Source organism: Colletotrichum paranaense (genome assembly GCF_030867605.1).
Source record: "Colletotrichum paranaense strain IMI 384185 chromosome Unknown Scaffold_5.1, whole genome shotgun sequence".
Classification (NCBI taxonomy): domain Eukaryota; kingdom Fungi; phylum Ascomycota; class Sordariomycetes; order Glomerellales; family Glomerellaceae; genus Colletotrichum; species Colletotrichum paranaense.
Window position 1 is genome coordinate 223,102 of NW_026848963.1, and position 19,776 is coordinate 242,877.

A 19,776-nucleotide genomic window follows, 5' to 3' on the forward strand; every position below is an offset into this window, starting at 1 on the left:
GCGCGAGTGTTCATATTGCAGAGACTAGCAGCTGCATGCTACGGACGAGCGGTACAGCGCTAGCCGCTCGGAGAATAAGAGATTTACATCGTTACGACTATGCTTTGCGGGAGTGCTTGATGATGTGGCCTGCGTATTCGAGTAGCAGACAATGATAATGAGATCGATAAGTCCAGTCTTATTATACGCATAAGGCAGAGCTGTCGCTCACGATGATAGCGAATTAACTACTAACAAACTGCACGGGCATCATTGCACTATGCGGCCAAGTGCATACATGGTTTTGAGGACTCAATAGTCAGTCCATTGCTACTCTGTCATAGCTCTTGAAGCTCTTCGGCAAATATTGACATGCCATGGAAATCCCCCTTCTGAAAATGAGTACTCGTTCAACTACTTCCAACCGCATCAATCTAGACGGTGACCTCCCCTGTCACATAAGTACCAGCAATCTCTTCGCAACTTGCCCACACGAACACCTTCTCGCCCTTGGCCGCTTCGATGGAGAACACGAGGTTTTTGCTCGGCATAAGGCTCTTGACCTTTCCCTTCCAGAAAAAGACCAGTCGGCCATCCGAGGTCTCGGCAGCCATTGTGACCCAAGGTGTCGCCCCTTTCCATACTGGAGCCTCGCGATTCGAACAGCCTAGGATGGCGCGAACGATGACACCACTTTTCGGGCCCTCGTCGCGTTTGGGTATGTCCACAGCAAGTCCGAGGCGTGGGAAGTGTGCCAAGCTACGCACAATCTTCTGACCGAATGGCGGATTTCGGGAGAGCACCCTCTCGATGTGAAAGAAGTCCATCTCAGCAAGCCGGCGTATGGTTCTGATGCCATGCTCGACGAGCGTGATCATCTTTTTCGGCCCAATATCGGGTACCTGAAGTAGCTCCGTCGCCAGCCCCTCCTAGCTTTTGGACACGACGGCACGCCAGGTCTCGAGGGAGCGCCTCAGGCCGACGGCGTCTTTGCGACAACCCATGATGTCGGCGCAGGCACGCAGAACCTGACCTAGGATCTTTACTATGCGGGGTTTGTCGGACAAGAGCTTCTGCCGGGCCTTGACGGAGAGGCGGTCGCCGTAGTCTCCGCCCGAGGCTTCGCATTGGGCGACGAGGAAGACCTTGTGCCAGGGCTCAGTCAGGGCCTCTTTCAGGGGCCAGCGGGTTGAAGGATCGTTGTTGATGTGGGAGAAGGCAACCTTTTCCAAAGGATTGAAGGTGAAGGAGAGGAATTCTGTTGCGGAAGAGGCACAACGGAGGATCTCTCCGGGAGGTGGGCCGCGGGGAAGGGAAGCAAGTGCTCGGATTGTCGGAGAGGAGAGTGCGTGACGAAGCATGATTGCATGGTGCTCTGGTGAGAGATCTGCTGTTGTTTTGGGGTTCTTTGAGGCCTGTGTGCTTTGCGAGGGTCGAGAAGCTGGTGTCGAAGACTGAGGTTGAGAATGAGGAACCTTGGAGGGTGTTGGATTAGGGGTAAGGAGGGGAGGCATCGTGGACGATTGACTTCTTGCTATCGCAGCCCAGCACGCTTGGATTTGCTACCTTATGGAGGCAGAATTGGAACCGAGTTGAAGAATGACATTGACTTGAGGGGATGAAGGGAGAGGGAAGAATTGAAAGGCAGCCGACCAGATCCTTTATCCTGAGACGATTCTGGAAGGGAACCCAGCATCTCTCCTTCCCCGAGCATTCGAGGATCTGTAGCTGCCCAGGTAGGTACCAAAGACTTATGGTGATGATGAGGCAGGTGTGATCTTCCTATCTTCAGGCTGCCTCCTCACGTGGTACTTACCTACCTTACCTTAGGTAAGGTAGTGTGGTACCTAGGTATTTCGAGGATAACATTACCTACACACAAGGAGTGTTACTTCCTTCTACACCAAAGATAAGTCTCGCAATGCGGCTGATTCGAACCAAAATTACGGAAGAAGGAAGTTGTTAGCCTCTCACGGAGTAACACGATGCCCGCTTACACTTTAGCACAGCATAATGGTAACATTCGTCCGCCAGAGCCTTGCTTACCTACCTTTCCCATCTTATCTTACATCGAAGGTTACCTTCCTACGACGCAAGTAAGCCAGGTAGCACAACGTTTTCCTCCATGCACTTTTGCTCAAGTGCAAAGTAAGGTAGGCGCCAAAGACTCTAGTGGGGAAACGGGACTGGCCGGGGCTCAGCCGGCACTTGCGTTCTGCGGCCCGGGTTGACGCCGGCAGTCTCCGCAGTTGGAGTGGGTCCTCAGTAAGGTACCGCTACCTGAAGTTCTGCACCTTACTACGTATTCAGCTCTCCCTTGCCCAGCTGAACTACGCTCTGACTGGCTTGACGGGCGTGACGTGACTGGTTCGGTGACTTGTTTCCTATCTGGAAAGAATCGTCAGTTAAGTCATTTGTCTGGCCCGCAGGGTCTCGCACCCAAATGTCAAGCGACGAAGCTTTACCTTGCACATTCAAGGTTTTGTGAGACGGGGAGAATGACGTCGAGTGACACATACACCAAGATAGTGGACCCGAGTGAGACAGGGCGTAGGTATCCAATTCGTGCAACGGCATGTAAATCAACAAATGCGACGCCACAACAAACGCTCCGGGGAGCTTTCAGCCTTCGGGAAAGCTTTTCTTGATCTGCCGTCTCGCCTTCCCATCGACTCCTCTGACTTGTGCCACATTCCTGCCTCGTTTACCAAGTTACACGTCCCCTGGACATGAACACCTGGTCACGGCATGTGGGTGGCACCCGCTGCGCCCCAGTCCCGCGCCTACCTAAGGTACCTAAGGTAGGTATCTGGAGCTCTTATCTTATCGGTACCTTGGTCGTCATCTGAGGTGGTCGCTTTCGCATTGTTTGTCATTGCTTCCATTACGTTGCTTCAACTCCGGCTCTTTGCTCCTTGACATATGTACCTTTCGCACCTTGCAAATATGGCATTCAAGCCACCAGTGACAACTTGAATACAAGATTGTTTGGTCTCTCCGGGTAAAGACACCTTCTCGACCCCGCGGCTTACGTAGAAAAGCCCATGATGGATTCGTGATGGAGAAGTGGGTTGTCCGATGTGAAGAGGGGTACCAATAGGTCACGAATGCCGACCCCATTGGGACAGCTCTGGCCCCCCGTCACGCAGTCACATTGGCCTTCGGACGACAGCTGTATCGCCATGTCTTGGCCTTCTCTATTCTGATAGGGCCAGGCAAAGCTGCCAGCGATAAGACAACAAGTCCCAGGAAGGTTGCATTGCATGGCTGCCTCTTCAAGGCTGAGCAACAACACCAACTGGCGCATACAGACAGACAACTGGATCCAATCCCCAAACTTGGAAACCTGCACTTGCCTCATTTCCAGCCCGCGTTTTCAGCAAGTCTCAAAGTGATACACGGCAGGCAACAGAAAGACAGGCAGACACCAGTCCACCTTTCCTCACCTTCATCGCCCCTCGACTCCTCACCGAGCTATTGCCCTTAAGAGGCCATCCCCCCGACGTCCTCGATACCATCTTCTCTTCTTCTTACATCCTCACTCAACCTTCAACATCTCACACTTCTCTTGATATCCTCGCAACTTCAATTTCACAGCCTCTACCAGAGTCTTCTCGCCAAGACATTCACCGAATATTCTGTCTTTCCACACCAACTCTGATACTACCTAGTCATTCATCATGGCCGATCACGTGTGCTACGTCGTGCCTCCCCACCTGCTCAAGGCCATCGCCGACGCCGAGTGCAATAGCGAGCATACGCGTCATGCTGCGAGACAGGCTTTGAGCCTTCGCGAGCAGTTCACTACCCGTCGTGCCGAGCGCCTTGCCATTCTTGGTGGTCCCCGCGCCCAGCGTCACCAGCTCTCCTCCCACTCCCGCCCTTCCATCGTCCCTGATATCTTGCTCCAGCACATTGCCGATTCAACGGACGTCGACGATGACACCAGAGCCTGTGCCAAGAGAGATCTTGACCACATAAGAGGTGTTCAGCAAAAGGTCCAGCAGGTTCAGCAGGGCGAAGTCGGAGGTCCACAGGACCAGGTTACCCTCGCTGCCACTGCCGGTAAGAAGGACGACAAGTTCTACCGGGCTATCTATGACGCCAAGAACACCGAGAACGAGAGCAAGTTGCCTGGTGATGTGGTTCGTGTAGAGGGCCAAAAGGCTGTCGACGACAAGGCAGTCAATGACGCTTTTGACAATGTTGGCGAGGTACTGAAGATGTACAAGGAAAAGTTCAACTGGATTTCCATCGACAACAAGAACATGCATGTCATCAGTTCGGTCCACTTCGGTCAGAAATACGAGAACGCATGTAAGTACTGTTTTTCTCTGTTCATCTGAACTTCTAGGACTGTACTGACAGTAAACGACAGTCTGGGACCCAGAGCGTATGCAGATGGTGTTCGGAGACGGCGGAGAGTTCCTGAGTAACTTCACTGGAACCATCGACGTCATCGGCCACGAACTCACCCACGCTGTGACTGAGCACACCAGTCCCCTCGACTACCAGGGAATGAGCGGAGCTCTCAATGAGCACGTTTCCGACGTTTTCGGCATCATCGTGAAGCAGATTGTCGAAAAGGAGGATGCCGGTCAGTGGAAAATGCCAATCACGGCGGTGACATTACTGACAACCATAATAGAGAGAGCCGATTGGCTCATTGGCGAAGGCTGCATCATGCCCGGTGTCAAGGGTGTTGCTCTCAGGAGCATGAAGGAACCTGGCACTGCATATGACGACCCGCGATTCGGAAAGGATCCTCAGCCAGCTCATTTCAAGGACTACGTTCCGACTTTCGAGGATAACGGCGGTGTCCACATCTACTCAGGCATTCCGAACAAGGCTTTCTATCTTGCGGCGAAGGGCTTTGGTGGTTTCTCGTACGAGAAGGCTGGTCCCATCTGGTGGAAGACTATGAACTCGGGCCGTGTTCCTCCCAAGTGCACGTTCATCCAGTTTGCCGATGTGACAACGGAGATCGCAGAGGAGCTGTATGGAGACGAGGCAGGCAAGATCGTGAGGGGTGCCTGGAACGAGGTCGGCGTGACCAGAAAGGGCAATTAGGAACCGAAGCTGCCACCTGGCTGCAAGCCCATGTAATGGGGTGTTGGGGACAGTTCTTCCAGTCTTTCCAATGAGTGACCCACGAGTATGTCTACGTAGGAACAGAGTTACCTAGAAACCTATCAGAATCGATTTCTTGCTCTGCTGCACCAAGTCCTTTGACTACCATGGTTCCCTTGGGTGATATGGTTGAATCAAGCCACAAGATGTCGGCCGGTATTTGGAGAATAACCATCAATGTAAGATTAATCATTCTGCCCCTTTATTATTCGTCGCCACCGAAGCAGAGAAACATTTAATGACCGTCACGTTCACGTTGCATCTGGAAAATAAGAGTGTGTTGAAACCGGCAACTTGTATCTACAGAACCAGGTGGCCAAGGGCCTTGTCTGATGCCTTGAGAGAGAAAAGTATTTACATGAATTCCGTACTTCTTCCTAGTACTTTCCAACCGGGGACACAAACATCCCACGGCCGGCAGCGCTGATTGCAGCAATTCTCACACCACTATTAAGGACAACTAGTAACTTAGAAGGAAAGGGTCTGGCCGGCGGAGGCGACGACGGAGGCCTTGACCTTGGCAGAGCCGAGCTTGGAGTAGGAGTAGTCGGGCTTGGTGAAGGTGCCGGCAGGGGCGTCGTTGGTGGAGCCACCGAGGTCGACGTCGGAGACGGTAGCGTAGCCGGTGGTCTTGGAGTCGAGGAAGGTGATGGCCTTCTTGACGGAGGAGAAGACGGAGGACTCGACGAGGACCTGGGCGCCCATGCGGGTGTTGACACCGGAGGTGTCAATGCTCTCCTCGTAGTTGTTGAAGATGTGGACGTTTCCGAAGCGGACGGAGGGGACACGGGAGCCAATGTTCTTCCAGTAGTTGTTGGCGTAGGTGACGTACAGCTTGCCAGTGTCCTCGGCCGAGTTGGAGTCGGAGTGGCCGACGAGGGAGCCCTTGTAGTGGTCGTGGAGGTAGGTGTTGGAGACGGTCACGGCCATGGAGGCGTGGGTGATGTCGAGGAGACCGTCGTAGTAGTCCTTGCCGTTGTCACGGTCGGAGGAGAGCTCGCAGTGGTCGACCCAGACCTTGGAGGAGGCCTGGATGCCGATGGCGTCGCCGTTATCCGCGAGGACCTTGCTGATCTTCATGTTGCGGACGATGACGTTCTCCTGCTTGTTGATGTACAGACCGACGCCGGTGAGGGAGGAGCCCTTGGCACCGATGATGGACTTGTTGGAGCCGACCTTGACCTTGGCGGCGCCGGTGATGGCGCCCTTGACGACGATGACGGCCTTGTCGGAGGAGGTGGCGGCCGCGGTGAACTGGGCCAGGGTGGAGACGGTGGTGGTGGTACCGCCAGAGCCACCAGTGGTGCCGGCGCCGTAGCCGACGTCGCAGGCGTCAGTGATGGTGGCGCGCTTCTCGACGGCACGGGGGTCGACGGCGTTGCCGCCGACGACAGTGGGAGTCGGGGTGGCGTTGGCCAGAGCGGCCAGGACGGCGATGGAGGAGGCGATAGAGAACTTCATATTGACTTCTTTTCGTTAATAAGCTGGGGTGCTAGTTGTGTGGTTGGTTGATAGTGGTTGTAATAGAGAATGGGGTTGACGGTCTACGTCGAACGAAGGTATTGACAGTGAGGTTACTGAGAGAACGAATGCAAAGAGCGCGAAAGAGCTGAAGGACTGAAGAAGTTGGAAGTGAAGCGGGATGGAGATCGAAAGGGTAAGTGAGTATGAGGGCCGGAGGAGGATGGTTCTTAAGTATTCAGAGCCAAGACATCTCTTGGCTAAGCTTCTGTTGCCAAGGGCCAAGACCCTTTCCTTTGGGCTCTTCTGGAGAAACTCGAGCAGGCCTTGTCCTGCAGACTGCAGTACTGTTCATCTCTTCCTTCTCTGGTCCAGTCTGGGAGACTCCCGGAAGGGGGGTGATGGCTTGCGTACGCGTGCGCATCTTGGCATATCCCTGGTCTTGGCGAGGATCATGGTGGTATTGAAGGCTACGAGCGGGACCCAGGCCGAGCAGTAAGGTAAGGTAGGAGGAGGCTCTCGACGCTTTGGGGCTTGGCACTTGCGTGGTGCCTTGCCTGGGACTAGACAGGCTTGGGCCACATGTTGGGAGGTCCTCGGCGGAGAGAGAGTCGTGATGGGTGCACTCGTGGGTGGAGAAACATCAAGAGAAGGGGAGGGGGAGGGGTGTATGTCTGGGTGGGCTTTGGTATACAGAGACCACGGGATAGAGTACATTCATTGATCACGCTGCTCATCGCGTCAGGCGCAGGGGATGATGGAGAAGGTTGGCGGTACGAAATACACTACGGATACATAGGGCGGGAAAGGGACGAAACACGAGAGAGCTTGTAGTATATTGGACATCAACCTGAAAAGGAAGCAGTGGGCAGAGTAGAAGACCCAAGAAGGTACATGCCGGTTGCTGGCAGCATGAAGCACGGGCGGTCCAATGTCACGGTGGCAGTGAAGCGGTACCCGGGGCCCGCGATCTCGAACTTGGAAATCGCACGAATAGACGGGACGGAAAGCCTAAAAGAGGTCGACCATGTGGTGTCACTCCTGTGCGTGGTGGTGGGCGTGGTATGAGCTGAGAGATGGTGGTTCGTTTGTCTAGGAGAAACGCAGGCCAGGAGGTGTTTGGTCGATATTCCGCCAAGACACGAACTAAGCCAGTAAGAGCGAGTTGACGTTTGGAAACGAGCCAGGGTATATAGAGGGATGTGGGCTTCGAAATGAAGCCAGGGGATGATTGATGGGATGAAAAAAAAGAAGAAGGGCGGACGACATGTTGCAGGGGTGGTGTGGAGAGCAAGTGAATATGGAGCCATGATGGAGGGAGTCCGAGAACATGGGATGGGTTGTAGGTATCATTGTGAGGAGAACACGGATAGACTAGAAGGATTTCAATGATGATTCCTTTTCTTCCGTATGATCTAGTGATCCACGGAAAACTCTTCGGCTCTTCCTACTCACGGATCAGATCACGGCAAAAAAAATGGTGACGGGGGCCACTGGGCATCGGATCAGGCCCAGTACCGTGGGTGGAGTTGTCAGCCATCGGAAGAAAGAGCCTCAATACTGGTTCCCCGGTGACGACGTCAGTTACCCGGGTCCAGGGCATCAAGTCAGTATTTTCGGACAAAAGCAGAAGAAGAAAACGCACTCGAGGCCTCCGTACGGAGTAGATGGGTCCCTTCAATTACGGCAGTCGCTCAATAGTGTGGGATGAGCAAGTTTGGGTCCGAAAGGGGGGATGGAGGCAGAAAAAAGGATACAGACAGAAAAAAACACGTGAATAGGTGAGCAGAATTCCAGGACCTCCCCCTCATATTCTGCAGGTTTGCGGACGCGGCTACAAATTTTCCTCCTAGGTTTTTCCCAGATGAATTCACCGACGGAGTTGAACAACCAGCAACTCCCACTTACCGCAGGGTCCAGTTGTTTAATCGATTTGGTGTATTCCGGGAATGGACAGAAGAAGACCGTCAGACGAGGGCGCTAGCTGGAATGAGGAAGTCATGTCGTCTAGTTGTCAAGGGCTTGAAGGCACCAGGGGAGGGGGCGTGTGGTCGTTTACGTTGGTTTCCTTTTTCGTCCTATTGTTCCCACGTTCGGGGGCAGACCCGTCGGCCGGAGGCCGGAGGATGGACCGTAGGCAAGATGGAGACTGGAGAGAAGGAATTCTGGGTCGTTGTCGTTGTCGTTGGGTCGGCGGCTCGGGGGTCAACCCACCGGGGTTGAGGGTGTCAGGGATACAGAACGGGAATGGCTCAAGTGGGGTTCTTGGTCCCGGCGTATATTAAATTTAAAATCAGGTAGAGTTGTGGGGGCAAGGATCTGTCTCAGATAAGGTATTTCTCCGTCACCTAGCGTCAAGTCGTGGCGAGCTTGACTCTTCACATCAATATCGACTCTTGACTCTTGAGTGTTGTTACGCGGAAGCTCTCACGGCAGCTCACAGAGTCGTGTCATGCTGGTGGCGCTTCACAACTAGCCAACTCCCTGACAGCTTCGAAAGGCTTTACGCCGGTACTATCTGAGCACCAAGAGCACTTCAGCCAACACATGACACTGGCAGATGGAGTTCGTCCCTGCGCCTTATGCCCGGGCCATCTCAGAGCTTCAGGTTCAGGTTGTCGCACCAGTTAGAACGCCTCTCTCTCTTTCTCTGCATAGTCTGCGGCGAGGATGCGTGGGATATGCAGGCTGTCACTCCCGTCATTCAACTGCCAGATTGTCAGCCAACCCTGTCCGCCGGAGCGTGGCGCTTATTGTCCGCAGCAGCCCGCATTTACGCAAGCACTGCAAGCAAGCAAGGCCTACGGAATGCCCAGTTGGGATACACCCCCCCGCTTCCTTTTTCTGCCTGCCACGCTTGCTCAGCACTGCCAGCAGACAGGCCAGCAGTTTTGTGACTCGTCGTCAGTGGTCATAGCAGGCTACTCCGTACTGAGAGTCGGAGACATGCAGGTTCTGCCTCCCTGAATCAACCAGATCGTGGAGAACACGGTGGAGCTCTTCACGGGATTACAGGAGATTTTTCTTTGCTCCTCCGCCCCCTTTTACCCCCTTCTTGGGTGCTGCTAGGTCAACTGATCTTGCTGGAGAAAAGAAAGCGCGGAGACCTGTCAGGCACTGAACTGCCGGGCCTAACCTCCATAGAAGACATCGGACTGTGGGAAAGCTTGATGTCGTGAAATGTGTGCCGGAGCCGAAGACCAGCAACCCGGACTTGGTTCCCGGATCTCAATATTATTATTTGGGTTTAGTATTCCTCTTGGTAGGTGCCCCGAACTGCTTCGATAGCTATGAGTCAATAGCAACTGAGTTCAGCAAAGCCAGAGAAACACCAGCAACCAAGTTTTCTTGCTTCCTCTTCCCGGGCCTGGGCACTGGCCTTGTCGGACGCGCAGGCTGCAGCTGGGGCCCTCGGTTTGCTTGGCGTGTTCCGCACCATTGGGGTGTACGCATCCCTATTTTCCATTGTCTCTCGCCACGGTTTGTTAATATGGTCAACAGTCCTGTTTCAACATCGAGCTGTCGGACATGGGCGGCGCGGAGATTGGTGTAGGAAAGTCGCATATTGCACAATACTTTTATTGAGTACCAAGCCTTTTTGATTTCGAGAACGAACCCCAGGGAGAAGAGTTGCGTGGCCTGGGCTTTCTCGAGGTCTTGGGACTTTGGAAAGCGGCAGAGGAATGTCACCTCTTTTTCTTGGCTTTCGCGATGCTAGTTTGGAACATGTACGAATTAACCATGCCAACTATCGCTCTCAATATCTGGGGTCGTCCTGCTGAGCTCTTGTGGTCCATCCTATTGCGGCAGTATAACAGCCTACTAATAGCCGTTCGTTCCGTTCTCCGATGCTTATTTTGACCATTGCCGTATGTGATCTGAATCTCTTCGTCTCTGGAAGCCGTCCGTTCCGTTTTCCCGATGCTTATTCTACGGTTCTACCGATGTCGTCTTCTTCCCCGGCGCCTACCTTAAATTTCTAGCGCCCCGAAACCTTGAATGTCGGTTCTTTTGACTTTCATGTTTTGGCGCTGGAGCTGCCAATTTTGGAACGGAATGGAAGTCATCGGCGCGTACCCGGATCGTTCCCTGAAATGGATTTTGCTGCTGCGGGCTCCCCCTGACACTGGACGGGGTCGAGGCGTGTGTCCATCTCGAAAAGAAGATGGGACCCCTTACGTCGGGAGGGTCTTCATAGCAGTCCCTCACACTCGGATGAGCGCAACAGCACACGGACCCAGGTCAAGTTGAACCCCACCGGCCGATCCTGACCGCTGGACACGGCGGCGTACTTCGGACGATGGACAGGCCGATGTTCTTCGGGGAATCGGGGTGTAGTTTTTGGTTGCACTGAACAGTGACAGGTGACCTGGAGTTGTTGTATTTGGTCGTGTGGTTGCTCAATGCCCCAAGCCGGTGGGAGGTTTCTCTCTACTACATCGTTCGGACTCAGAGTCCACGAATAAGCATAAGGTCGCCAGAATAGTGTAAAGCAAGGCAGATCATGGATGTGCACTACTACGGACAAGAATAGGGCCACCAGTCAGAACATTGTATACTGACGTAGAGTGGTAGAGTGGTAGACTTGTTGGTGAAACTTGCGTAGATTGTTGCTCATTGGCGACTCAATGAAAACCCCACACCCCCTCTGGGCTCCTTTATTCACGTATCCAGCAATCATTTGCGTTTCCATGCGCCGCCCTGGTCTCATGGTCTGAGCCCTGCACAATGTGACAATATATCTTTAACAGTATCTGTATTCGTACCTTGATATTTATGTGAGGTGGTACAGCGATGAGGTAGACATTCAAAAATTGCTGTGCTAGCATTGATGGGAAACCCAAAACGTGCCTAATTAACCTCATGCTCCCATCCCCCCTCTTTCTTTGTAACTTTGTAAGCCAAACCCACACCGATCAGCGCATTTGCCTTTCTTTGGGTGGGATTTCCAAGTCTCCAATACATGCAATTCCCACACCCCAATGGCAGTCTCCTGCGCATCGCCGCATAGTATACCTGTAGATGCCATGTCGTCGTTCCCACCACTCACTCAGCCTTCTCACTGTGAATCGACAATGCCAAGAAGCGTTGCCAAGACGGTTATCTCGGAGAGTTGGCAGTTTCCAACCCTGGGCTCCCAAGACTTTTCGATGGGAGTCTTGGAAGAGCCTCCAGAGGCTGCAGAGCGTTAATCTGTCTTGGCTCTGCTGTTTTCCCCTGTATTATTCAAATCTCGGCGTTCAGGAACAGTGGCGACGGCTAAGGAAGACGTGCTTCTCTCCCGCTCCCGCGCGCCGCTCACACAGAAAACTTGGCTGGCGGTACGAGCCTGGGTAGAATTTCTTGGTGAGGAAATCAGGCTGAGCGCATTTCAATGCAACCTCCGCCCATGAGATGATGAGCCTTGAAGAGATTCCGCGGACTCCAGAATTATTGTGTGGAGTTTGCCTCTTTTTTTTGGGCCTGTCGATGGATGTCCTCAGAACCGCGGCTTCTCGGGGGTGCGAGGCAGAAAGTCTCTCTGCCTTCCGTGACTCTCGAGTGCGTAAGTCGTAACACGCATCGCCTGGTTCGTTTTCGCACAGTATTTACCTCAAGGTCCCCGGTGGAATTTCTGCGCCCGAAGAATTCTGTCCTCGTGATGGATGATCCTCACCCCTCCACCAGGAACCTGGAGGTTGGCGCGGCGTATTACCCAATCTTGTTCCTGCATGGCAAACATATTGGTTTTGCCCTCTCCCAGTCTCCACACCTCCGAATCAATTAATTTGTCTAGTTCCATACGACGTTATGCGTGCGCCTTCTTCTTTCAAGCTTCTCGAGGCGGTCAACAACCAAGGTTGGAAGGAGAATATTCATCAAAGACGTGACGGTCGTAAAAGTTCTTATGGTCGATTGCTCTTTCACCTCCCCGGGACCTGTTCCTCCGGCGCAGACGGCCTGCATTTTTCCGCATCGGTGTCGGTCGCTGTCGCCGAAGCGTCTTGGTCGTTTGCATCCTCGTGCATCGTCGACGTGTTATCCAATGACCGTGATCGAGCCTCGGCGTCCGCCGCGGCGAGCTGCTCGCGCTCTTCCATCGTGAGGTCGCTCTTTGCGGAACCGATGCGAACGAGAGCGTAGAGCACCAGCGCGACGGCAGCGACGCCGGTGGCCAGCCAAAAGGCCGCCTGGTAGCTCTTCTTGAGCCCCAGGCCGGTCGTCTCGCCGACCACGACGTCGCCGATGCCGAGGAAGAAGCTGATGCCCAGAAACAGGAGGCTGTTGATGAGCGCGCCGGCGAGACCCTGGCGGTGGCTGGGTAGGTTGGTCGTGATGAAGACGTTGCTGACCGTGTAAGTAATGTCGATGCCGATTGTGCCGCAGATCATGGCGGGGAAGACGTAGGCCCAGTAGTTTGGGTTATCCGGCATGATGGCGAACAGAAGCACACTCAGGAGGTTGCCCGTGCCCGAGATGGCGAGGAGCACTCTGCCGGGAAGCAGGTGTAGCGTGAAGCCGCCGACGGTGCCGATCATGATGCCGCCGACGATGAGGGGCACGTACCACACAGCCGTCAGCAGCGGCGACTTGTGCAACACCGTCTCAATGTAGAAGCTTGAGTAGAAGAGGAAGAGGCCGAAAGTGCCGTAGGCGAAGAAGAGGGCGGCCACGAGCGTCTTCATGGATTTGGGAGCAAAGAGGTCACCTGGCAGCAGAGGGTTCGCAGATACGCGGCTCTCGACGTACCACGCCGCCACGAGGAAGGCGACGCCCAAAATCAGCGTCACGAGAATCTGGGGGCTCGCCCAGCCCTGGGGCGCGTGTGAGCTGTCGGTGATGGCATAAACCACGAGCAGTAGGCCGGGAACGATGGTCGCGACGCCCCACCAGTCCATGCGGATCTCCTGGCGCTTATCGCCGTAGTCGTGCGGGATCGTGATGAAAGACACGGCGGCAATGATACCCAGGACGATGCTGCCGAGCCAAAAGTACCAACGCCAGTTGAGGAACTGGCCCGACACGCCGCCGATGAGGATGCCAAAGAAGAAGCCGATGGGCGCAAAGGCACCGTACAGGGCAAAGACGAGGTTCTTGCGGGGCCCCGGGCGGTAGATTTTGCCAAGCAGCATGATGCCGGCGGGGAGGTAGGCGGCGGAGCCGAGGCCTTGGAGGGCTCGGCAGACGATGAGCATCATGTAGTTGTTGCTGAAGCCGGCGACGAGGCACCAGACGAAGAACCAGGCGAGGCCGATGTTGAAGGTCAGGTAGCCGCCGTACATGTCACCCAGCCTGCCGAGCGGGAGGAGAAAGGCGCCGGTGACGAGAGAGAAGACGCTCGAGGGCCATGTTTGGGAGGCGGCGGGGATGTCGAGCTCTTCGGCGAGGGGCGGGAGGATGATGTGAAAGCCACTGACAAAGTATTCCTGGGTTGTAAATTAGAGTCCATACGCCTCAAAGTGAAGATGTCCTTTATCTTGTAGTATTGCGAAGTCAGACTTACAGCCATCAACATGGATCCCAAAAGGGAAAAGCAGAAGCCCAGTTCGGACCATTGGGACTTGAAGACGGCCGGGCGTTGTCGGCCGAGAAACTCGACGTCGAATTCCGTAGGTTGGCCGCCGGAGCCGGCTTCCCGGTCGGTATTGTCGCGCTGTGTCATTGGTCTTTTTGCGCTATGTATCTTCAGGGTATTTTGTAGTGTACAGTTACAAAGAGTCTATTATGTTTATCGTAAAGATCTTCTCAGTCATATCAACACATCGCTTGACAATAGGAAAAACCAGATAGGCACGGGATGCATGGTAATGGGTCCCTCCAAGATCTAAATAGCATCCAGGAGCAGGTCATCGATCCATCAAAGGAAAGCTCTTTGACGCAGAGAATTTCTAATCGGGGGTGGCCTCTTGCCATCTGGTGTGGAGAAATGGAGACATGGAGCGTCAGGATTTGCATCTGGCCTAGGATCAACGACCAGCGCCGGGAAGACAAACAAACCCACGGGCCTAGATGGGGCACCGTCGTCCCAGATGTCCAGCTTGGCTCCTCAAGGTTCCAGCCCGCGGGCAGAGAAGCGTAGAAGCCTCACATGGCTCGAAAGGTGACAGAAGTGCGGGAGACGGGTCGTTGGAGCATGGCGTGCGCCTTGGCTGCCCTTCTCGGCAAAGAACTGCCACCGTTTCGGGTCTTGGAACAGAAGATTTGTGGCAGCATGTTCTTTGTTGCGCAGTGGTTCTAAGCGACAAGTGCCAGAATTGCTAAGCTTGCTAGGCTTGCTAAGCTCAGGAAGACTACTACGCGTTGAGTCAGCTCGAGGGACGAAACTTTGGCAGTTGAGACGGGAAATGAATCACGAGAGAGGGTCTGCCTGTCGGTCTTGGCCAAGGGTCCTCGATCGCTTAGTTTGCCTCTGTTTGGTATGCGACCTGCGTGTCTGCTGCTTGGTGACGACCGAAATGACGCCCTTGGATATGATGACACAATAATTCGAGGTGTCAGGGTGTTGCAAGTGGTGGTGTACTACTCCGTGTGGACATGGTAAAGATGCGAAGATGCGAACTTCTCTCCGAAAGTGAGTGCGTTTGACACATCGTTTCTTCTGGTTGGTTCTTTGTCGCAACATGGAACGATTTCTGTGGGGTTCTTCAGACGCAAGAGGCCTGATTGGGTCTAGTGCATCTGTCAGAGATGTGATGACTCAGCAAAGTCAGTGCTTTTTGACGAACCAAGCGTCATCTTTACTGTCCGTGCTGTTCGTCTTCGAGAAGAAAATGTGGAGACAGGAAATGCACGAATTGTTGCTTGGCTTCCAGATTGAGACTAGGTAGTGTGCCATCTTATCGGTTCTTATCGGACGGTATCTGCGTGCCGGTGACTTCGGCCACCGAATCGACGCTTCACGATTCCCGTCACCACAACCTCGAGCAGCAGCAGCAACAGGCCAACAGCGTCACCGCCATATCATTTCCAATCGACAATCTACCCACTGTACACAAGGGCTGGAGCATTGGAGTCTCGGACTCTCCATCCTCCGCATGAAACCGTTGCTCAACGTCACCTTATCTGACAACCCTCCTAATCCTCACCCAATCTGATCTCGCTTCCCCTCCGAGCTGGCGCAAACCGAGCACTCTGAGGCTCTGACGTTCATCTGGCATCCCCGCCTTCACCAGTACAACAGGACCCCTCCGATTACCAATCTTGGACATACTTGTCATGCATGTCTTGACGCTTCTTTTCTCCATTGAGGCAGTATCTGCGTCAACCGAACCACTACCCGGTCACAATCACCGCTTCCCATAGAAACCACCACCAACATCCTCTCACGAGCCGCCTCGACAAACCGTCCGGCGCCCTCTGACTAAATCAAGCTTTGTCTGACCCTGTTCGTTTTACGTTATCGTTACCACAAAGACAGCTTACTTCCGTTTCTGGATTGAGCCTGCGCCTTTGGGGCCTTTGGGGAGACGACGGGAACCTTACCCACCGCCCGCCGAGACTCGAGATTACCTCACTCCAGAGTCTAGAGTCTGGATACCGCGCACACGCCTGCATCGCCGGCCGCCCACTCTCGCACTCGCGCTGACGCGCACCCTGATAGCTGTACCTGCGGCTACCTGCAACCAGCTGCAATGTCACGCATCGAGATGCTCAACGCCCCGACGAAGCCATGCCACAACTGTCGCCGCCGCCGCCTCCGCTGTGACCGCTCCTATCCCCACTGTCACAAGTGTACAGTCGGCGGACAGGAATGTCTTGGCTACGGGAAGCTCTTTCGTTGGACAGAGGGCGTCGCCAGCCGCGGCAAGCTCGCCGGCAAGACCTCCATCACCTTCTCGGCCGATACCACCACCGCCTTGGTCCCGACCTCGCGGAATTCCACCTTTGAGCTCAAGCCCTCAGTCTCTTCTTCCCCCGCTTCTTCCGCTTCGGGCGTCCAGCCCCAGGACCCTCCGGCCTCTGCCGAATCTGCCGAAAACGACTCCACTGCGCTCGTCGTCTCTGCCGTCCGGCCCGCCGGCACCGAGACCCAGTCGGCACCCTGGACCCTCGTCGATCCTCTCTTCCAGGGCGTGGAGCATCACTACCGCCACTACCTCTCCTACTGTAATTTACACCTCCTCATCCAATCTCTCGGGAAGACGCTAGAACGGCTAACTCGGTCGCTTCCGCAGTCACTACCCGCGTCTGTAGGGATCTCGTCTCCTGGGACCTCCCAGACAGGAACCCCTTCCGTTCCCTGATCCCCTTGACAAAAGCACACCCCTTGCTGCAGCACATCATCGTCGCCGCCTCCGCAGCCCACATGTCTAATTTGTCCCGCGCCTTGTCCTCAGATCCAGAGTCCGATCTAAACGCTCGGCAAGCCTTAACCGATGCCCTGGTAGCCAAGCACAAGGCCCTGCGCCTGCTCTCCTCAGCCCTACAGGATATTGGCGGCGTCGGCGGGGACGTGGTCCTAGCCTCCGTACTCTTCTTCGTCAACGTGGAGTTGATTGAGAGCGGGCACGGCGGTTGGAAACCCCATCTCGAAGGCGCGGGCCGAATTATGACCTTGTTGAGCCCCGCCTCCACCGCAGATGTCGCCTTACGGGATTATGTCATGTCAGATTGCTTCATGTGAGTTCATGTATTCGATGTTGGGTGAGGTAATGAATCATCTAAACTAATACATGTCCACCACAGCTATTATATCTTGGCCTCCGCCTTCAACCGGGAGACACCAACTGCCAAGTCCTACTACCAAGCCTCTCAGGCCTCTGCCGTGCTTGGCAGAGCTGCTGCCAACAGCTACCTCTGCTGTCCGCCTGACGTTTTGCAAATTCTCTTGGCAGCATCGCAACTGTCAAACCAACCCACGGATGACCTCGAGTCTGCAGCATCCATAGCTCAGGCCGCAGCGCAACTGCTAGAGCAGGCCCTGTCTTTCGATACGCACGACTGGGCTTATGAGCCGCGTACCATTTCCTACTTCAAGCACATCCCGGTAGAAAGTCGAATCCATGCAGGTTCCGCTCACAGACTTGCTGCGTGCTTGTACATCCTGCACGCCCTTCCGTCCGCTTCGATCCTGGTGCCCGTCGACCGCGATGAGCTGGACAGTCAGATGTTTTACCACCTCTCCTGTATTCACGACGAAGACCCAAATTTCAAGGCAACATGTTTGCCGACGTTCATTGCTGGTGCCGGGACGTCTGACCCGGAAAGACGAAAGTGGATTCTTGATCGGCTGAAAAGACTCATGATTGCGACCCCTTGGGGCTTCATCATGACCGCCATGGACACTTTGCAGACGATTTGGAACCTCGAGGAGTCTGTGGACCCAGACACGCAGACGGAGCGCACATGGGTTCAAAAGCTAAGAGCTTCGAACCTCAACTTCCTCATTGTGTGAAGGGGCACAAAAACAAACAAAAGGATACTTTGAAAGCTCAACGCAAGCTTGGTCCTGCTGAGATACCAAACTGGCCGCCCGCATCGACGAACGTCCGAGGACTACTGCGACGCATCTCTGTCGGTTCTCTCACGGTTTCAGTTGTGGCAAGTCCGGTATTATGACTGACTGAGAACCCCCAAGCAAACACGTCACCACCTCGAGAAACTGCGAAGCAATTATCGATTCCAGCCGCAACAAAGTCGGCACCAGATACTAAAAGGGAGCAATTAGCTTTGGAGCTTAGGCTTAAAGCTGAAAGAAACATACCAGGAACGACGGTCGGGACATTCAGTACTCTTGGCTCCCCTCTCGAATCGAAGATGATGTTGTCGTGGGGCACGGCGTTTAGATCGATACCCATTTGGCCGTCATCGCACCGACCCCAAACCAAGACTTCTCCTTCGCTGGTGCAAGCAATGGAATGGTGAAGACCGCAGGCGATGTGGTGGATCGAGTATCCCTCAAGACTCTTGACGACTGTTGGAGATATGATTGTCGTAAAGCCAGTGTCTTCCCGTGTCGGGACGCCGCACTGGCCAAAGTTATTCAACCCAAAGGCCCAGACTTTTCCGTGGACGTCAATGACGAAGCTATGGTGCGACCCTGCAAAGATTTTGGCCGTCTGGTGCCTAGGCAAGCCTACGCGTTGGGGAATAAGGCTCTCGAAGCGGCGACGAGCGAGGAGGCGTCTGCCTAGTTCGTTCTGTTCGCCGGACCCCCAAGCAAAGATGTCGCCGTCATGAGTGAGAGCAAGGACGTGGTTCGCGCCACCCGCTAGCTCCACGATGCTATTTAGGCCGGGAATATGCACAGGTAGGGGCTCGGTGGTTTTTGGCGGTTTATCGTAAAGGAAGCCAAAGTTGCCGTCTCCTCCCTGGAAATTGTTAGTGTGGACTCGTGGGAAGGGAACAGAAAGCCGATAGACTTACAGCAAAACTACCCCAGCCGTACACGGTTCCTTCGGAAGTAAGAGCGAAGCATGCGCTATTCGTCGTTGCAACCTGGACGATATCGACTTCATGTTCAAAACGCACCAGGCCAGGTGTACTCTCAAACGGGTCCAGCAGGTCCTGGTGGCCCTCCTCAGGTGCATCTGGAGTTTTCACACGGCCCAGTGCCCCGTCGTCGTTGACACCCCACGTCAGTACCTCGCCGTGGCTGGTCAACGCGGCGCAATGCATGCCGCCGGCAGAGATCTGGACAATGTCGTAGGGCAGGAGAGATTTCTGCGTATGAGGTCTCGGAGCCTGCGTGATGCGCGGGCCGAGGCCTAGTTCACAATTCTCGCCGCTTCCCCATACGTTGATGTCGAGGATTTGTGTTGGTCTCTCGGGTCTTCGGCGGTCGTTGTCCTGCGTTTGGCGTCGGTTGTTGGCTGCGCGAGCATTCTGTGCGACGGTCGTTGATGGCATTGGTGTTTTCGTGTAAGTTGAAAGCTGCTTTGGTGGAGTTGAACTAGCTTCGGGATGACTGCTGTTGTGTCACTCGAGGAACGGAAACCTGCTTTCTGAATTCGAAGACTCCTCGGATACGCTCCAATTCAGCTACACACTTCAGAGGAATAACAAGACAGCCTTTATCATAAGGTATCCATCGTCAACTCTTGAGCGTCGTTGGACCTCTTCTTGTATGGCAATCCAGAGTCAAGACGCTTGGACCATCGTACCCAACAGGTCAGTAGGCTTACCTCATCCCGCTTAGTCACAAGGCATTCTGGCCATCAAGGCGCAGCTGGTGCCTGGCGGTGCCTGGTGGTGCCTGGAGCCATTGGCCAATCATTGTTGACTATT

The 19,776-nt window shown here is 54.4% G+C and overlaps 13 protein-coding genes across 13 annotated transcripts; 4 read left to right on the top strand and 9 right to left on the bottom strand.

The window, feature by feature from the left end:
* Window positions 1-413: 413 nt before the first annotated feature.
* CPAR01_06370 (uncharacterized protein) lies at window positions 414-857 on the bottom strand (the record flags this gene model as incomplete). The annotated part of the gene is made up of 1 exon (XM_060490642.1): window positions 414-857. The coding sequence occupies one exon, from the start codon at window positions 855-857 to the stop codon at window positions 414-416; it is 444 nt and encodes a 147-aa protein (XP_060349516.1).
* A 51-nt stretch (window positions 858-908) lies between these two features.
* CPAR01_06371 (uncharacterized protein) lies at window positions 909-1,493 on the bottom strand (the record flags this gene model as incomplete). The annotated part of the gene is made up of 1 exon (XM_060490643.1): window positions 909-1,493. The coding sequence occupies one exon, from the start codon at window positions 1,491-1,493 to the stop codon at window positions 909-911; it is 585 nt and encodes a 194-aa protein (XP_060349517.1).
* A 2,166-nt stretch (window positions 1,494-3,659) lies between these two features.
* CPAR01_06372 (uncharacterized protein) lies at window positions 3,660-5,049 on the top strand (the record flags this gene model as incomplete). Its single annotated transcript, XM_060490644.1, has 3 exons — window positions 3,660-4,296; window positions 4,358-4,576; window positions 4,628-5,049. 3 exons carry the CDS (start codon window positions 3,660-3,662, stop codon window positions 5,047-5,049), a joined length of 1,278 nt encoding a protein of 425 aa, XP_060349518.1.
* Window positions 5,050-5,577: 528 nt separating this feature from the next.
* CPAR01_06373 (pectate lyase B) lies at window positions 5,578-6,570 on the bottom strand (the record flags this gene model as incomplete). The annotated part of the gene is made up of 1 exon (XM_060490645.1): window positions 5,578-6,570. One exon carries the CDS (start codon window positions 6,568-6,570, stop codon window positions 5,578-5,580), a length of 993 nt encoding a protein of 330 aa, XP_060349519.1.
* A 238-nt stretch (window positions 6,571-6,808) lies between these two features.
* On the bottom strand, window positions 6,809-7,213 carry CPAR01_06374 (uncharacterized protein; the record flags this gene model as incomplete). The annotated part of the gene is made up of 1 exon (XM_060490646.1): window positions 6,809-7,213. A coding segment is annotated over one exon (405 nt), but the record flags the coding sequence as incomplete, so codon positions are not given.
* A 291-nt stretch (window positions 7,214-7,504) lies between these two features.
* CPAR01_06375 (uncharacterized protein) lies at window positions 7,505-8,014 on the bottom strand (the record flags this gene model as incomplete). The annotated part of the gene is made up of 1 exon (XM_060490647.1): window positions 7,505-8,014. A coding segment is annotated over one exon (510 nt), but the record flags the coding sequence as incomplete, so codon positions are not given.
* Window positions 8,015-8,570: 556 nt separating this feature from the next.
* CPAR01_06376 (uncharacterized protein) lies at window positions 8,571-8,855 on the top strand (the record flags this gene model as incomplete). Its single annotated transcript, XM_060490648.1, has 1 exon — window positions 8,571-8,855. One exon carries the CDS (start codon window positions 8,571-8,573, stop codon window positions 8,853-8,855), a length of 285 nt encoding a protein of 94 aa, XP_060349522.1.
* A 2,790-nt stretch (window positions 8,856-11,645) lies between these two features.
* Window positions 11,646-11,762, top strand: CPAR01_06377 (uncharacterized protein; the record flags this gene model as incomplete). Its single annotated transcript, XM_060490649.1, has 1 exon — window positions 11,646-11,762. The coding sequence occupies one exon, from the start codon at window positions 11,646-11,648 to the stop codon at window positions 11,760-11,762; it is 117 nt and encodes a 38-aa protein (XP_060349523.1).
* Window positions 11,763-12,473: 711 nt separating this feature from the next.
* CPAR01_06378 (major facilitator superfamily transporter) lies at window positions 12,474-14,212 on the bottom strand (the record flags this gene model as incomplete). Its single annotated transcript, XM_060490650.1, has 2 exons — window positions 12,474-13,976; window positions 14,054-14,212. 2 exons carry the CDS (start codon window positions 14,210-14,212, stop codon window positions 12,474-12,476), a joined length of 1,662 nt encoding a protein of 553 aa, XP_060349524.1.
* Window positions 14,213-14,784: 572 nt separating this feature from the next.
* Window positions 14,785-15,036, bottom strand: CPAR01_06379 (uncharacterized protein; the record flags this gene model as incomplete). Its single annotated transcript, XM_060490651.1, has 1 exon — window positions 14,785-15,036. A coding segment is annotated over one exon (252 nt), but the record flags the coding sequence as incomplete, so codon positions are not given.
* Window positions 15,037-15,915: 879 nt separating this feature from the next.
* Window positions 15,916-16,104, bottom strand: CPAR01_06380 (uncharacterized protein; the record flags this gene model as incomplete). The annotated part of the gene is made up of 1 exon (XM_060490652.1): window positions 15,916-16,104. One exon carries the CDS (start codon window positions 16,102-16,104, stop codon window positions 15,916-15,918), a length of 189 nt encoding a protein of 62 aa, XP_060349526.1.
* Window positions 16,105-16,181: 77 nt separating this feature from the next.
* On the top strand, window positions 16,182-17,944 carry CPAR01_06381 (uncharacterized protein; the record flags this gene model as incomplete). The annotated part of the gene is made up of 3 exons (XM_060490653.1): window positions 16,182-16,656; window positions 16,725-17,169; window positions 17,236-17,944. 3 exons carry the CDS (start codon window positions 16,182-16,184, stop codon window positions 17,942-17,944), a joined length of 1,629 nt encoding a protein of 542 aa, XP_060349527.1.
* A 37-nt stretch (window positions 17,945-17,981) lies between these two features.
* Window positions 17,982-19,398, bottom strand: CPAR01_06382 (uncharacterized protein; the record flags this gene model as incomplete). Its single annotated transcript, XM_060490654.1, has 3 exons — window positions 17,982-18,199; window positions 18,254-18,860; window positions 18,916-19,398. The coding sequence occupies 3 exons, from the start codon at window positions 19,396-19,398 to the stop codon at window positions 17,982-17,984; spliced, it is 1,308 nt and encodes a 435-aa protein (XP_060349528.1).
* Between the last annotated feature and the right edge of the window lie 378 nt (window positions 19,399-19,776).